This window comes from Dioscorea cayenensis, chromosome 17 (assembly GCF_009730915.1).
Source record: "Dioscorea cayenensis subsp. rotundata cultivar TDr96_F1 chromosome 17, TDr96_F1_v2_PseudoChromosome.rev07_lg8_w22 25.fasta, whole genome shotgun sequence".
In the NCBI taxonomy this organism is placed as follows: Eukaryota; Viridiplantae; Streptophyta; class Magnoliopsida; order Dioscoreales; family Dioscoreaceae; genus Dioscorea; species Dioscorea cayenensis.
Window position 1 is genome coordinate 526,346 of NC_052487.1, and position 16,029 is coordinate 542,374.

Sequence of the window (16,029 nt, forward strand, 5' to 3'; positions counted from 1 at the left end):
CATGTATTTTGACTTTGAATAATAAAAGTCTTATTTTTTAAATGAAATAATTTATTTTTATAAATAGTTTTATAGTTTCTTAGTAGTTGTATATTGTTAATCAGAACTTTCAAGCTATAAACCAATTGTTTATTATTCCCTATTTTTGTGTTTGTTTGGGGAGACTTGCAAATCCTTATATATTTGGAAAATTTTAGAAGATATGGAACATAGCTATTAAGGTGATTATAAAATGGGAAACAAGATCAAATGCAATTATAGTTTAATTAATGGAAGGAGATAGAGAGGGGATCTCCTAACTATCTCTGTTGGATCTTCAACATATAGTTATTCAATGTGGCTATAAATTATAATCAATAATGCAAACCTCACTTAGAAAGTATTTTGATCTCAAGATCATTTAATAGGATCCCGAGATTTTAGGAGAAATCTAAAATTAGGTGGAGATAATAAAAAATATTCTATCCTATCGTTTTTATCATATTCAATTAATTTTATTTTTTAAAAAAACAAATTTTATGATTTAATTTTTTGTTTTATATAAATATTAATAATTTATAAATTTCACCTCTAAGTAAAGGTGGTAATAAAACAAAAACTTTAAAATTTTAATATAAATATTTATTAGCTATAATAAATTTTTTAACAATATAGACAAACCATGCCAAATATATATATATGATTATTATTATTATAATATCTCACCTCAGTCACCTATATTTTAAGAAGGAGTTGAATTTGTCCACGGGGAAGTTGGGCTGGGCTGGTGGAACTGTGATATTGGGCCATAAAGGCAGTATTCAATCGCGTTTTCCCAACTAGCGGCGTAATCTTCGTCTATAAGAAACAGCTGCGGATTTCCAACGCACAGCTGTCACCCACCCACTATGGCCCAGCATAGCAACCAGGCCCCCCCTCTTTTTGGCATTTTTCCAAAACTGTAGGGGTTACTTTTCATTGTTACCATTTTATTTATTTATTTATTATTCGGGATTTTAAAATTTTTTCTATATATATATATATATATTTTATTCAATTTTCGTCATTATATATACCCAACATCCCCATCACTTTTGCCTTATGTGTTATTTATTTATATTATTTTTTCATTAGGGAATCTCTGTTCTCCTCCGGACCTGGTAGTCCCAATTCTCACTACTCAGCTATTTTGGTATGATTTTTGATTTAAGTTTTGGTTTGGGATGGATGATGTGGAGGTTGTTTTTGAAGCAATGTTTTGGTTTTTGATTGTGATTGAGTAGTATGGGAAGGAAGGATTTATATAACCGACTTCAAATAGGTGGTATTAACCGCTTGTTAATGTTGTTTGTTTGTTTTAAATAATTTCTTTTTTTTCATTGATTATTGTCATTTCAATCATTTTTTATTCTAGTTGTTTCTCTTCTTCTTCTTCATTCGGAGCCTCATTGGGGAGTAGGGAGTGCTTAAAACCACTCCATTAATGGGCATGATTTTAGCTCGCCACATAATTGTGGTGGTGGTGGTGGTGGTGGTGGTGGTGGAAACCATTATTCTTAATGTTCCACATTTTGGTGTGAGGTGTTTGTTATAGAAAACTGTGATTTTCACTCTTTGGAGAGTTGAAAAGAGATTTGTTTTTTGAGTTAAGGGTGTGTTTGGTTGGACTTGGGAGTTGGGAGGGATCTGCAGCTTAAGGATTTCACAATTCTTAAAAGTCTGGGCTTGATCCCAAAATAATAAAATAAAAAAAATTGTATCTGCAAATCCTTTTCATCTCCAAAATAACCAACCACAAGGGACCACTTCCCAATAGTTGCGAGGACAATTTGCTCTTCCAGTGACTGTCGTGCTTGTAAGCGCGTATATAAACAAAATATAGGATGGTTGTGTTGTGTAGTCACTCACCATTCTTCTTTAGTAGTCAATTGTGAAGTCAGTGAAGTATAGAAAGGTTTAACTTATATATACATGTTTACATGTAAATTTGCTGCAGAAATATACATCTTTGAACCTCGACAAGGCTCTGTTGTATTATTGGTGGATACTAGGTAGTGCTGGGCACTCAAAATATATTTATTCAGTTTCATTACCTTGTTCGATTGTATTGTGTTGTTTTTTTTTTGTCAAATGTGAAGAGCCTATTGCCAAAATCTGCTGTTTGTTTGGTTGTAAAAAAAAAATTAGCATTACTTACAGTCCTTCTTTGATTTCTTAACTGCTATCCAATTGTGATTGTCACTGATATAAATATAGGCAACCTTAGGAGACTACGATCTCAGTGATGTTATGCTTGAAATCTTTATTGATGGTGCTTGTTATGGATTAATCAGTATGCAATTGAATATCTGCTTCATTGGTTTGTAGATAAGCTGGTAATTTGCAATTATGCCAATAATCCTTACTCAGATGTCTGTCTTTGCAAATGACTTATTGTTCACATTATACCTCTCTTGAGGATGTTTGTTACATACATATATATGTGCATTGTGCAGGCTATGAGATGAACTTGGCAGAGATCATTGACTTATGTGATGATGATGATGAAACTGAAGTAAAAGATGCAAGAGGTGCATCTATTTTACATTTAGGTTTAATCAAGGAAAAGGCAAGATCTGCAATTGCAATTCACCAAGCAGATTTTGGAGATTATACTGTTAGAGAAGTTTTCGCTCCAGTGGAAAGTTTGAATATTCCGAATGGTTTCTTGGCTACAGGCCAATTAGCTCATTCAGCCAATGGAGTTGACTTTGAAACTTCCTTACCTGGTTCTGCGCCACTTTGCAGACAATTTTGGATTGCTGGAGACTATGAACCTGTGATACCTTTTGGACCGACCTATGATGGTATATCATTTTCATACTAATTTCCAATAATACAAAATTTGAAGATCCTTTAATTCCCCCAGCCTCAAAGCTTCCCTTATCAATTTATTTGTATTTTTTTTTTATTTTTATGTCATTCCAGTTTCATTAACATTTTTATAAGTTTCTATTTGTTGTTTTGCTCCTCAGATGGCCAAAATCGAATGCAAGTACATCCTAAGTTTCTTCATTCAAATGCTACATCACATAAATGGGCTTTTGGTGGTGTGCAAAAAGTTTTTTCCTTATCTATTTTGTTTAATCTTTTTGACTCATGTATCTTCAATGTGATTCATGTGTGCCCAATTTTTATGTTGCAGCCATAGCCGAGTTGCTAGACAATGCATTGGATGAGGTAGTTAAAAAATATCTTGTGAAAGTTGAAAAGGCACTCTGGAAAATTACTTTATATGATTTTGGCTGTTAAATAGACTGTTGCAATTATCTAGTACCATAGTTGATATGTACCTCAATTAAGCAACATAATCGCCTGTGCTTCTGATTGGTTTCTAATTTTCAGGTGCATAATGGGGCCACATTTGTTGCTCTAGATAAAAACATAAATCCACAAAATGGAAGTCCAGCCTTGCTGATAAGAGGTATATTGTACCCTTTTGGTTTTGGAGCGACAAAGAGGTCTCATGTTCTGAATATTTCCTTTTGTTTTACTTTATAATTTCTTACTGATTTAAATATTTCATGTGAATTTTGAAAATTAGATGATGGAGGTGGAATGGACCCAGGATCACTGCGGCGTTGCATGAGCTTTGGATTTTCAAATAAACTTTTAGATTCTTCGATTGGCCAGTGTATGGGTCATCCACTTCTCATTTCTGTTTATTTATTTTTATTTTACTGATGGGTGGAACTTTTGTCCAGATGGAAATGGTTTCAAGACCAGCACCATGCGACTAGGTGCAGATGTAGTTGTATTTAGCCGCAGTATGAGCCAAGGGTCAGTTGATGTTCTTATTAGCTGCTAAATGTTGCATGATGTTTGCCATGGAGTCAATATGACCAGCTCATGTCCATGAATTTGAAAATCTGTTAGTGTGTTTCAAGTCACTAATCCACTGATATCTTCTCCTCTCTGTCAGGACTCAAAGTGTTGGTATCCTTTCGTACACCTCTCTGAGGCAAATTGGTTGTGATGATGTAATTGTTCCTGTGGTAAGCTTGCTATTGCCTTTCTTTTATGTTAGGAAATATTCTTTCCTTTTGTTTTGTTACTTGTATAACAGGCTAACAGCATTTTGAGCTTCTTGGAATGTCCTGAAGGATTTTGCTTTGCTGCAGGTTGACTATAAGTTTGATCCAGTGACTGGTGAATATGGGATGTTAGCTTGTTATAGCCAAAAGAAGTTCACTTCTAATTTATCTCTTCTATTGAAATGGTCTCCCTATTCTACAGAAGGTGAATTGTTGAAGCAGGTAAAAAAGCAACCAATATCTTCATCTTAAATAACCACTATTTACTATTCATGTATATTCCAAGTCCCGAGCTCATTAGCACTTTGAATTTAACAAGCAGTTTGAAGACATAGGATCTCATGGCACAAAGATTGTCATCTTCAATCTATGGAATAATGATGATGGAGAGATGGAGCTTGATTTCGAATCTGATGCAAAGGTAAGCATTTCTCATCTTTTGCTCTTATAGGACTTGCCAGCTCTGGTTGAAATATCTTTTTGCATGTTCAGGCCATTTTATGGGCTTCTTAAATAATGCTTTGTGATGAAAAAATCCAATGAATATGATTTTTTTTTTTTTTAATGATTATTGAACTTCTCTTGTCTACTATTTCTATTTATTGAAGGACCTCAAAAGGAAAATGTGAAAATTGCAAATAATTAAGTTCATTCTCTAGTTATGCCACAGTATGCTCACCTAAATACTATGAATGAATCAACTTAATTTTGCTTGTTTTTGAGTAGGATGTGATGATTAGCGGTGGACATAAAATGCTGCCGTCAAAAACTGTTTCAAAAATACAAAAGCAGAAATATGTCGCAACTCAATTATGGTATTCTCTTCGAGTAAGTCTTGACATCATAACTGCATTTAAAAAAAAAAAAACAGTCACTTATGTATTGATTCATATTTTATTTGACAGGCTTATTCATCCATCTTATATCTGCATTTACCGATGAACTTTAGGATTATTTTGCGTGGTCATGTTGTTGACCCTCATTACATTGTGAATGATCTCAAATTCCGTGAAGGTATCAAGTATAGACCACAACTCTTGGGGAACATGGAGGTTTGTCCTGTTATATCTTTTAGTAGTAATGGTTATCTTGTTTGGCTCTTTCAATTGATTTGATCACCCTTTTCATTCGTTTCATCTGAGTAGCAGTCTAGGGTTCTTTTCCTTCTTGCTTAACCATATGCATGTTTTTCAAAACTCCATTGTGCTCTTTTTCTCTCAGATATTTGCTGGTCTAATTTTTTAGGTTACTCTTTAGTTTAGATAATTTCTGTTTCTATTTCAACGGTCAGTCTATCTTAGCATATGCTAGTGGATCAGTTGATCTGAAATTAGATCAATTAATTTAAAATTCAGTTTGTGATGTTAAGATTCATCATGTTATCTGTTCTAAGCTCTTTCTTAAGCCATAGTTCTGAGAAGGCAGTGTGAAATGTTAGTAAAACAAATTTCTATTACTCAAGGCTTATGTTCTGTGCTAAGTCTTTCTTCTTACCTTTTGAATATACAAGTTTGGCTCTCTCATTATTAGCTTAAGCTTTTTTGTTGAAATGTGTCCAGAAATGTGTTTAGTTTGCTTCTAGCAACTTTGAGCACATGTGTTCTGATAGAAAAGAAAAACTGAATTTGCTTGCCTAAAAACCTCTGCCTTTGTCACATTTGCTGATATTTTGTTTTCACCATGCCTTTTGCTTTTGTTTTATGTTTCAGGGTGAGATCAACACCATTATTGGGTACTTGGAAGGCTCCCCAAATATTGATGTTCATGGTTTTAATATATATCACAAAAACCGGCTCATATTGGTGAGAGTTGCATTCCCTTCGCACCTCCTCCTCCCTCTTTTCTCTCTCTCTCTCTCTCTCTCTCTCTTCTTTCTTCTTTTTTAATTTGCAAGAGATGGTCGACAGGGAGATTTTTAAACTCATTGTTATATTTCTATCCTATAAAAAGATTGCTGTGCAAGCAATATTAGAATGTGATTTTCTAGCTCCGTTACTTGTTTTGAAGGAGCTTATCATAATTTAAATTCTTCAACAAAAAAAAGGGAAAAAAGAAATTAGAAAACAGAGGTTTTATGGACTTTTTCCTAGAAAGTTAAATAGGATTAAGGTTTGTTGGGTAAAACGGAGGAGAGCTTTTGGAGTTTTTATGTGATTATATAATACCTCTAAGATTGAGATGGATGTCAAGCATTCCTATGAAAGATCAACTAAGGTTATATTTATTTGAAAAAGATTGGGTGTGACACTTATTAATGATAAGGTAAGAGAGAATCGTTTAAGATAATCAGTAGATGCTCTCATAGAAAGGTGGAAGCTCTTCGGGTGAAGGATCGTAGAAGAGCCTGAGGTACATCTAAAATGTTTAGTAGAAACTTTATGACAGCCATATTTGGTTTATCTAGTCTTTTGGCCCTGGATAGAGCAACATGGAAGGGATGGGTTCATGTAGCTAACTACTTGACGGTTTGTTGTTGTGAAACTTATTTTTTTAATCACATTTTGGGTGCAATTCATGTACTTGTATTCTTGAGTCCAGTTGTGGTGCTTTCAATCAAGGCCACAATGCTATCATAGGTTAGACATAAAAATTTAAGAAGGAAAATAATTTTGGTTTTACTTTAATTTGATTCTATTCATGAATCAACCATGCCTACAGATTGAAAATTTGATGCCTGATGCTAGTTCATTATGACCATTCTTTTTATCCGCTGTGTCCAAGCAAGTTCATTGTTTTGTTTGATGATTTAGTGTTCAATATGACTGTCCACCAATGATTGCCTCATTTTCTTGATACTTTTCAAGAAGAAGTGTAACATATCTTAAGATCCTTTATTTTTGTTCTCTGCAGCCATTTCTTCCAGTTGTTTCCTCCACAAATGGCAAGGGCAAAGGTGTTGCTGGTAAGAATCTTTTGAACTGTGAATGCTTTGTATTTTGTCCGATACAACCAGGAGCACTCTTTTTGACAGTTCCTGTGTGTGTATATATATATGTTTGTCAAAGTTGCTTTTTTTGAGACCCAGCTCTTTAGAATTAAAGAATTTTGTATTGTTTCATTGTTCTTAGGAGTTCTTGAAGCAAATTTCATTAAACCCACCCACAATAAACAAGATTTTGAGAGGTCAACCCTTTACCAGAGACTTGTTGGTCGCTTGAGAGAGATGACCACCGAATACTGGTAAGCTGAATATAATTGATAATTTGTCAATGATCTTTATGGAGAAAGCCATATATTGCTTGTAATGTTCAGTTTGTTATCAGCCAGAAGTGATTGCTTTTGATGAATAATTGATTGGTACAAACCGTGGCTGACTCTAGCATTCACTCCCTGAAACTTTTGATGAAAATGCGTGCAACAATTGTATAGCAAAACCATTAAGACCACATGACCTAACACTGCATTGGTCTATGCTTGTTTTATGCGTGAATGACTCAGAGAAATAAATGATATATTAGAGCCTGCAGAATGAACTCTTTTTGATTGTGTTCTCAATTTTGTTAGGGATTTACATTGTCATCTGGTTGGCTATCGGACAAAGAGAGTTCCACCTTCTTTGCCACCATCAAGTTCTGTGCCTGCATATCCTATGCAACATTCAGTAGAATCCAGCGCACATGTCAATCCAAGACCTTTAAGAGAAATTCCTGCTGCCGCTGCTGCTTCAGAAGTATCTTCTTCTGAGCTAAATTCACATCATCCTGTGCTGAACGGCAATGACATTTTCCTGACAAGTAGGTTTAGTTTTTTGTGGTAAGCAGTATGACACTCTTGTGTTTCTTGTTGCTGACCATGGAGGTTTTCAGATAAAAGGAAACATGATGGTGTGATGCCTATAAGGGAATCACTTAAGAAGCAGGCTGTAATCAATGGAACACCCACTGAAGTTGCAAGCAATGGCAAGATGAAGGTTTGCTATCTGTCTGGCCTGCTCTGACCATTTCATTCCCATTTTTTGTTGTAATTTCCATCTACTCATGTAGCCTGCAAGTGACATGGTCTCTCTTTAGACATGTTTTGTGAATTTCCTGCAGGACATTCAAAATATATTGGAGTACTCTTTGTATGTGCATACTTGGCATGCTTGTGTATGCCTTCTTCAGGTGGACATGTGTTCATGCTTTCTTATCTTGTTCTTCTTTCAACAGGTCAGGCAGCCTACTCATATGAGAACCCAAGAGTCGATAATCATGAGACAAGAAAATGAGAAGCTCTGCGCAGAGTAAATACACATGTTCAGTGTTTTTTATGACGTTGAATTGTTCCTAATGTACTCTTAGGACTATGTAGGCCTGTTTTGCTTCTGCTGCTGCTGCTGCTGCTGCTTTATATATATATATATATATATAAACTCTTCTAATCAATCATATTTAGTGCTAGAATTTAAAATTTTTGTTTTATCCTTTGTGGCTTGACTCAGGTGTGCAGATCTGGAAATGAACACTAAAGAACTGTTGCTCAAGGTAGAGTCTGCTAGATTAAATCTTATGTTCATAAAAGACTGAGATGACTAACTAAATAAACTAATTTCTGTGATTAAAATGTTAAATCTCCTTTTTAGAGTTAAAGAAGCTCTGTTTGTGTTGTGTTTGCAGGAACAATATCTCAGACTTGAGTTGCAAATTGTCCAGGAAGCTTACGAGAAGTTGTCTATTGAGTATCAATCACGAAATCACTCAAAAGTGGAGAAGCTGTAGATCCTTAGTTTACATAGAAATCTAATACGGTGTAAATTCCATTTTAACTAATTTTGAGTACAGTTAGGTAGTATACATATCACTAAATCATTCAGGCTAATGTACAGCAAGATGTAGAAAATCATGCTATGTAAATCCTTTTTGCAGATCCACTTACTTTTTGTGCTTTTGGTGCATCTTTGTTTTTTTTTTTCTGAACTAGCACTTTTGATTGCATCTGCACCCTTTTTTTTTAAAAAAATAAAATAAAATTCAATGGCTTCTTTTCTCAGTAACTAATTTGTTATTTTCTCAACCAATTTGGTTTGGTGTAAAAGACTTTTTTAAAAATAAATAAATAAATGTGATGAAAACGTTAATTGTGGAGGATATATGCACATATATAATATGTACTTATTGTTAAATTAAATGTCATGGCTTGTCATTACGAATGGCATGCATTTATTTATCACTTAAAAATTTTATAAATTCTATCAATGATGATTATGATAAGAACAAGATTTGTATTTATTTTTTAAAACAATAAATAAAATTTGGATAATTTTATGGAATTTTATAATACTTTTATTAGTAATCGAATTGAAAAAGACATTTGGGTTGGGCGTGCTCAAAGTCTCCTGAGAGTCGATACAAAGGGACGGTCAGGATCTAATCAATAATATCAATGGCCCGGAAGGCTCCACTAACTCTTCTCCATTGTGCTTCTTCTTTCTCAGCAGGCTTCAAAGAGTGAGAAAAAGAGGCGTTTTTCTTCATTCATGGCGGTTTCATCGCTTGCTTCTTCTTCTCTCTTGAACTGGGCTTCCAAATCCCCCCTTTCATTTTCCTCATCTACTCACAAGAACATCAAGGTAATTTTCTCTATTTTTTTAATCTTTACAAGATTCTGTATTTCGTGTTTGTTATCGGATTCTAAAAAATCTCTGGTGAATTTCAATCGCTTGCTAATCAGAATCGTAAATGCATGAACATGCATGCTATTATCTTTGACTTGATTGAGTTCAATCTCGCATAATGTCATCATCATCATCATCTGGCTCTGGAATGACATGATTTACTATTATTAATATTCTCCAACGTAGTGAATTGGTCTCGGTTCTTTCAGTGTGGTGAATGGAGATGTTTTGGAGGCAAGAGACTGGAAGTTCAGCAGATCAATTGTATTCATGGTATCTTTCTTAGTTTGGTGTTGAATGCATGATGTAGTGAAACTCAATCAAGTAGGAAACTCAGGTCCCCTTTGCTGATATTGACAACAAGCAAAGCATCCAATGTAAAATTGTTTCCACTTTTTTAATCTATTTAGTGTAAATTCTAGTAGGAAACTCGGGTCGATTGCATTGGTCATCCAATGTAAAATTATGTTCTCGAAGGCGATGGGTCCCTTTTGCGGCTATTGGCGATAAAGCATCTTGTAATGAATCGGTTTCAGTTGATACAGACCTGGAAAAGTTGCATGTTGTTGCCAGAGAAGAAGAAGAACAAGAAGATAGTGATGATGATGATGAAGAAGAAGAGGAAGATAAAGAAGAAGATTCTTTCTCAAGTGACACTTCAAATATGTATGTTTCTGGTCAAAGAACTGAGGGGAAGCCGGGATTCATCACATTTCATGGTTTTCCTTACCAAAGGCCAAGTACTGAGGTCCTTGTGTCTGTCCCAAGTAAAGAAACATCGAGAATTTTCTGGTTCATTGGTCCGACTGTCCTGGTGGCCTTTTTAGTTCTCCCATCACTTTACTTGCGGAGCATATTTTCTACTGTATTTGAAGACTCTCTTCTAACAGGTGTTATCTCCTCTTTCTCTTTTTGTTTTTTATTATTAGAAGTTAGCACTAGTAAAGTATTTACTGAGAAATTAATTGATTTATTCGAAATTATTTGAACTTGTAGTTAGTCTAGCAAATTGCACAAGCTTGTTATTGAATAGGCTAGATGACATACTGAAATTATTGCTTTCTTGTTTGAAAAAAGAATAGTGGCTTGGATTGAAGGATTCATTCTCTAGGCTTGTTTTAGTGAAATCCTCAAAGGTGGTTAATATAAATGCTGGATGTAAAATCAAGTTACTGGCCACTTGCAGGATTTTAATGAAGAGAACCTGCCATGGTTTTTCTTATAAATCGCTCTTCTTTGCATTTTGGGAGGGGAAGTGTTTTGTGCAGAATCGTAATTTGTCTTGTTCATCACCCAAAGATGAAGCAGTGAATTAGTTGTATTTAACTTGATAAAGCTGATAGTACTTGCCTTAAAAGTGATATCTTTAGTCAAAAAAATGGATACTTATCTTTTAGCATCGGAGGGACGAGTTTACTGCCTGAATCAAGTTAAATTATTGATATTTTTCAGCACTGAAAGGTTTATATGCTTGTTAAACCGTGAGTACTGATAGTGGTATTTTATGTTTTGGCTTTTTATTTATTTAAAGTAGTATATATCTATGAACTTGTAGATCAATAGGTGCTAGTCGTACTATTTCTTTCTTTGCCTGTGAAGCTGTATTGGTTTTAGTTTAACTTGCTTTACTAGACCTAACTTTGACCAATTGGTGAATTTTGAATATCAAACTCCAAGCCCAGGTGTATCATTAACATTGTCCCAACATGCTCCTGATTGGCAGATTTTCTGATACTCTTTTTCACGGAAGCCCTTTTTTATGGAGGGGTTGCAATCTTTCTGATGTTGATTGATCGTGTTTGGAGACCATTGCATCAAGTGCAAGCCGAGCCTAAAACTTATGTTTGGTCAAAATTGAAGCTTGGCTTTCGTATATCTTCCGTAGCAACCTTTGTGCTTAGCCTCATAATACCTCTTGTGACAATGGGCATGGTTTGGCCATGGACTGGGCCAGCAGCTTCAGCTACTCTTGCACCTTATTTGGTAGGACTCGTTGTGCAATTTGCATTTGAGCAGTATGCTCGGTTTCGGAGGTCACCGGCTTGGTCAGTCATTCCTGTCATTTTTCAGGTGATTAGTCAATGCAAATGGCACACCTCTATTTGCTATTTAACAATTAGTTCTTAAAAATTCCATGAACACACTTGTGGCACTAGATTTAGAATTACATGATCTGGCATTTGAGAAGGAGTAATCTCACTGGTTGTTTGGATGCATTGACCTTTTCTGATCATGCTAAACGTACTTCTAGAATTTGGTAATCTGAAGTCTGTTCTGTTATAATTGATCCGTTAGTTCTACTATTATGATGTTAATTTGAATATCTGCACTATGTTAGGTGTACCCCTGTATTATTACATCATTACTTTACAGAGTTGTATCATAACCTTTGTTTTAACCTGGCCTAGATTCTTAATGTGTTCCGAATGTACTTATAAATAAGATATTGCATTAATTATCCTACATGCTTACTTGACACTATCTCATTTGGTTTATAAAGGTTTATAGGTTGCATCAATTGAATCGAGCTGCCCAGTTGGTGACAGCACTGTCCTTCTCAGTAAGAGGAGCTGAGATGACACCACAAATTCTGGCAATCAATAGTTCCCTGGGAACTCTACTAAGTGTTCTCCAAATCCTTGGGGTTATTTGCATTTGGTCCCTCTCCAGCTTCCTCATGAGATTCCTTCCAGCTTCACGAGTTATCCCAGACTCTTGATATTTGTTCATGTAGGTTCATCAATGATCCTATCCTTCTCGTATACAACACTTGGCTGAGGATCAGATCCCTCCAATGCTTATCCCATGTGTTACAGTTAGAAGTTAGGATGATGAAACCAAGAGATCATATTCATTGTTAATTTATTTTTCTGGAGAGCTGAACTTTGAAGCTGTCAAAACAAGATGATCAATGAGGTGGTAGAGCTTAGTGTTTTATAAGTTGATTTTATTTTATAGCATTCATACAAAAGAAAATGTTTGCTCTGTCTTTTATTTCCCAGCTTTGTGTACAGCCTCGTTTGAAACATTGAAGGCACTCTCTCACAATGTATTTTTTTTGCTTCAGTCTTCTCTATTTGTAAGTTTTAACAACAGTGAATAGAAAACCTCTATTGGAAAATACATATCTTTGGTGTTTTATGAGGCATTCTCTTTCATATTATTATTTTGTTCTTCTGATATTTCAACAAGGGCTTGTCCATGAATGAAACTGATGTTTCTAATGTTATTATCTTTAATCTGAAATTGATTTCTATAAATATTAAGTTGCAACCCACATGAAACTCGCACGTGGTTGATCTGAACTAAAGACTCCGTTCCCGTCCAACACTGTTACTGGTGTCAATGTAATGTGATTTAATGTGACCTTAGCCCGGACCCGACCCGAACTTCATTTCGGGTCGGGTTTGTGATTCGCCCGATCCGATTTGGTATTACTCATCATCCGCTTTCACTGCGTGGCGCTGAGCCGCGAGAGTTTTAGCGGAGATGTCTAGCTTGGCGAGATTAGCGACCCCCTTCATGGCCTCTCTCCGGCGAAATCCAACTCTCTTCTTATCCCCAAACCCACGTAAGGCTCTTTCCCTCGTTCTCTCTCTATCTCCCTCTTCTTCTTCTTTTTTTTTTCTCCCAATTTTTTTAATATATATTGTTTATAATCCACTCTTGGATCGTTTGATTTCTTAATCTATGCGTTTTATCCATCATTTCTTTGAAGGTAAGATTTAATGTGCCCTGCTACTTTCATGTGTGATTACATAGAAAGGGAATGAAAAGTGATCGCCTTTGAAATCATAAAGTTTCTGTTTTTTGGGTGTCACATTTGTCAAATTTCTTTTGTTGTTTGTTGCTTGTTTTGCAGAGCGTTGTAGATGTGGACTGTCAAACATACGCCTCAATAGCCTTGAGATTTCGCCTAAATCTCACAAGATTCTCGGACTGCGAAGAAAACTTATGCAAAGTTTAAACCTTTCGGGCGGCATGGGTGAGATAAAAGCTGTATTTATTTTCTGTTCTGCTTGTTTGATATAGATTACTAAATATTCATAAAAATTTTAATTATATGAACAAGAAAGACATTTTAATTGGAGTTTATCAACCTTCATTATTGTTTGCAAATTGCAATTTAAAAAGTAGATCATTGATCTGTTCGTGTTCTTCATCTCTTTTGAAAGGAAATATGAGAGAAGAAGTGTATCTTCGTTAGTTAGGGCAAATAACCCAAACAACCCATATAAATATACATGAGTGATGTACGTATAGAGTATATACATATACAATATATACAAGGTATGTAAGAGTACATATACACATATACTATCACTCTAACAACTATCTTGTTTTAGTACGCCATTAAACAGAGATGCTATTTAACATTTTCTTTTTCTTTGTTTGACTTTCCTTCAGTTCTACATATAATTTGGCTGGCTGTATTTGCTTCCTTCCAGGAAGGAAAGTATGTTTTGGAAGTTGTGTCGGCTTGTCAGTTGCAACGGGACTGGCGTGTACTCAGTCAAGTGTTGCTCATGCTATGGCAGGTGAGCTAGCAAATCTAGTAGTTTAAACTCCCATCGTGCTCTACTAATGTAGCTAGAGATGATTTTTTGAATTCCAAAACTGCAGATTATCACTCAGACTCGGGAGAGACCACGGAAGCTATGAGAAGGGAAACAAATAGATTCTGGTCTCTCATGAGAAAAATTCAGCTGCCCATTCTTCTGGCCTTTGTATTATTATACTCACGGGGGCATCCTATTGCTGTTGCAATTGATTTTTTTCTTCTTCTGTTCTGCACAAGGCCCAACCCTTTGTCTATTTATATTTTTATTGAAGAGGTCAGTTGGATGCTTGTCTTGTTTGATTGCGTTGTTTTGCTGTGCTCACTTTGTATTTGTTGTGGGTCGTGCTCTTGTGCTTATAGAAAACACCCAGACATTTAAAAAGCTGGGATTTGCCTTGTTTTGTTATGTTAGATTCATATTTACAATTTTCAAATGTTGCAGTTGCGGCAGAGGGATATGCATGCAGACCCAAGCTTCTATAAAACAAAGGTGAGGGACATCTTGAGTTGTTTTCTCATTTTATATTATTCTTACTTTGATGACTATTATTGAATGGTAAGACGGAAGCATTAATGAACTACCTGTTATTACTGGAAACAACTAAAATTTTCATGCCATCTACTTTCCATTGATACTTTGATTTCTCATTGGCATAACCAAAGGTTCCATAATTGCTGGATCAAATACTGTTGTTATTCATGATGGAAAAGTGTGTTGTGTGCTTTTCACCAAGTAGGAACAATTTGGAGAAGAAAATTCTTGATAATATTTTTCATTTCATTATGTATTTTATTAAAATGCAATTAGAGGGAGAGTGCTTTGGTATGATTTTTCTGTACAATTTTGCAAAAATGTGGTATTGCCAACAACATTATTCATGTGTGAGAGTATTTAGCCTCTAGTTGTTGCTTGGGATAAATATTGTAGCATGCATGTGTGATATAGATTCAATGATTCATGTTGATAATATTGTTCACAGCTTATATTATGCATGGTACAATGCTCAAAACATTTTCATTTCCCAACTCTAAAATGATACTTCTCTCTGGCAAAACCCATGAACTCTACAAACAGCAGCCTACACTTATCACTGATTCCGTTAAATGTGTGTACATGCAGTTGCTTTACTTGAAGAATGTTCAAGTCAAAGACTACAAAATTCTCTGTGTTGCCAAAGTTGAACTGGTACACAAGAGGCTTTTTGTAATCGGGATGTTGGGTGAGTGGTTTGATTTCAGTTTTTGAGATCCATGATAGTAGAAGAATCACTTACCCCTTGATCAGTGGATTGGCCAATTTTTGTTTTTGGATGTCAACCAACAAAACATTATATGCCTTCAAAGTTGATGTTATTGCAGATAAACTTTCGAGCCCCACCGTTTTCCCTGTCGTGCATTAAATATGGGTCTGTATGGTCAATGCTCATAAACTCTATCTATGAAGGTTCATTTGTTGTAAATTCATGTATGGGCAATCAACCATTGAGCCATGATGCATATTTTTTTGGAGATGGATTATTCTTAATCTAAATAGCAGAATTTGGAACAACCATTCTGGTTGATTCTTAGAGCAACTAGTTTGTAGAGAAATGAGCAATCCTCATCTTGTTGTTGTTGTTGTTTATTATGTCAACTAATTGAAGTATCTTAATGTGCATCAGTTAACTCAGGAGTCAGGAAACAGTTACAGTGGTATCATCGTAAATCTTACTCTCAATCAATAAGAAATAATGGGCATTACTATTGTGTGTATGACGAACATCCAAGCTAAGCACAAACAGGTCATGTGCCGGAGCAGGCATATGGCTCAATCTGCCCTTCTT

At 35.2% G+C, this 16,029-nt stretch overlaps 3 protein-coding genes across 8 annotated transcripts; all 3 read left to right on the top strand.

Moving 5' to 3' along the window:
• Positions 1–1,066: 1,066 nt before the first annotated feature.
• On the top strand, positions 1,067–8,912 carry LOC120281359 (protein MICRORCHIDIA 6-like). 4 transcript variants are annotated; one of them, XM_039288204.1, is made up of 20 exons: positions 1,067–1,171; positions 2,475–2,825; positions 2,994–3,068; positions 3,164–3,198; positions 3,364–3,442; positions 3,563–3,652; positions 3,723–3,798; positions 3,941–4,013; positions 4,140–4,274; positions 4,375–4,473; positions 4,779–4,880; positions 4,958–5,104; positions 5,762–5,854; positions 6,903–6,954; positions 7,121–7,232; positions 7,557–7,786; positions 7,859–7,962; positions 8,201–8,274; positions 8,473–8,515; positions 8,648–8,912. In XM_039288204.1, the coding sequence occupies exons 2-20, from the start codon at positions 2,483–2,485 to the stop codon at positions 8,747–8,749; spliced, it is 2,064 nt and encodes a 687-aa protein (XP_039144138.1). In that variant the 5' UTR covers positions 1,067–1,171; positions 2,475–2,482; the 3' UTR covers positions 8,750–8,912. The 4 variants fall into 4 exon arrangements, with proteins under 4 accessions (XP_039144138.1, XP_039144139.1, XP_039144137.1 ...); XM_039288205.1 differs by having other exon boundaries at positions 1,070–1,139; XM_039288203.1 differs by lacking the exon at positions 1,067–1,171 and adding an exon at positions 1,223–1,303.
• A 512-nt stretch (positions 8,913–9,424) lies between these two features.
• On the top strand, positions 9,425–12,770 carry LOC120281327. Of its 3 annotated transcripts, none has more exons than XM_039288178.1 (5): positions 9,425–9,600; positions 9,855–9,918; positions 10,068–10,535; positions 11,369–11,715; positions 12,146–12,770. In XM_039288178.1, the coding sequence occupies exons 1-5, from the start codon at positions 9,508–9,510 to the stop codon at positions 12,362–12,364; spliced, it is 1,191 nt and encodes a 396-aa protein (XP_039144112.1). In that variant the 5' UTR covers positions 9,425–9,507; the 3' UTR covers positions 12,365–12,770. The 3 variants fall into 3 exon arrangements, with proteins under 3 accessions (XP_039144112.1, XP_039144113.1, XP_039144114.1); XM_039288179.1 differs by having other exon boundaries at positions 10,071–10,535; XM_039288180.1 differs by having other exon boundaries at positions 9,504–9,600; positions 9,832–9,918.
• Positions 12,771–13,105: 335 nt separating this feature from the next.
• Positions 13,106–15,755, top strand: LOC120280125. The gene is made up of 6 exons (XM_039286865.1): positions 13,106–13,216; positions 13,508–13,630; positions 14,094–14,183; positions 14,269–14,480; positions 14,649–14,696; positions 15,327–15,755. The coding sequence occupies exons 1-6, from the start codon at positions 13,135–13,137 to the stop codon at positions 15,450–15,452; spliced, it is 681 nt and encodes a 226-aa protein (XP_039142799.1). The 5' UTR covers positions 13,106–13,134; the 3' UTR covers positions 15,453–15,755.
• Positions 15,756–16,029: the final 274 nt, after the last annotated feature.

Coding starts and splice junctions, on each gene's coding strand:
- LOC120281359 (XM_039288203.1), top strand. CDS start 1,264: ATGGGAAGGAAGGATTTATATAACCGACTTCAAATAGGTG. Junction 3,069..3,163: donor ACATAAATGGGCTTTTGGTG/GTGTGCAAAAAG, acceptor TTTATGTTGCAG/CCATAGCCGAGTTGCTAGAC. Junction 4,275..4,374: donor AAGGTGAATTGTTGAAGCAG/GTAAAAAAGCAA, acceptor TTTAACAAGCAG/TTTGAAGACATAGGATCTCA.
- LOC120281327 (XM_039288178.1), top strand. CDS start 9,508: ATGGCGGTTTCATCGCTTGCTTCTTCTTCTCTCTTGAACTGGGCTTCC. Junction 9,919..10,067: donor GCAGATCAATTGTATTCATG/GTATCTTTCTTA, acceptor TGTAAATTCTAG/TAGGAAACTCGGGTCGATTG. Junction 11,716..12,145: donor TCATTCCTGTCATTTTTCAG/GTGATTAGTCAA, acceptor TGGTTTATAAAG/GTTTATAGGTTGCATCAATT.
- LOC120280125 (XM_039286865.1), top strand. CDS start 13,135: ATGTCTAGCTTGGCGAGATTAGCGACCCCCTTCATGGCCTCTCTCCGG. Junction 13,217..13,507: donor CTTCTTATCCCCAAACCCAC/GTAAGGCTCTTT, acceptor CTTGTTTTGCAG/AGCGTTGTAGATGTGGACTG. Junction 14,184..14,268: donor TGTTGCTCATGCTATGGCAG/GTGAGCTAGCAA, acceptor CCAAAACTGCAG/ATTATCACTCAGACTCGGGA.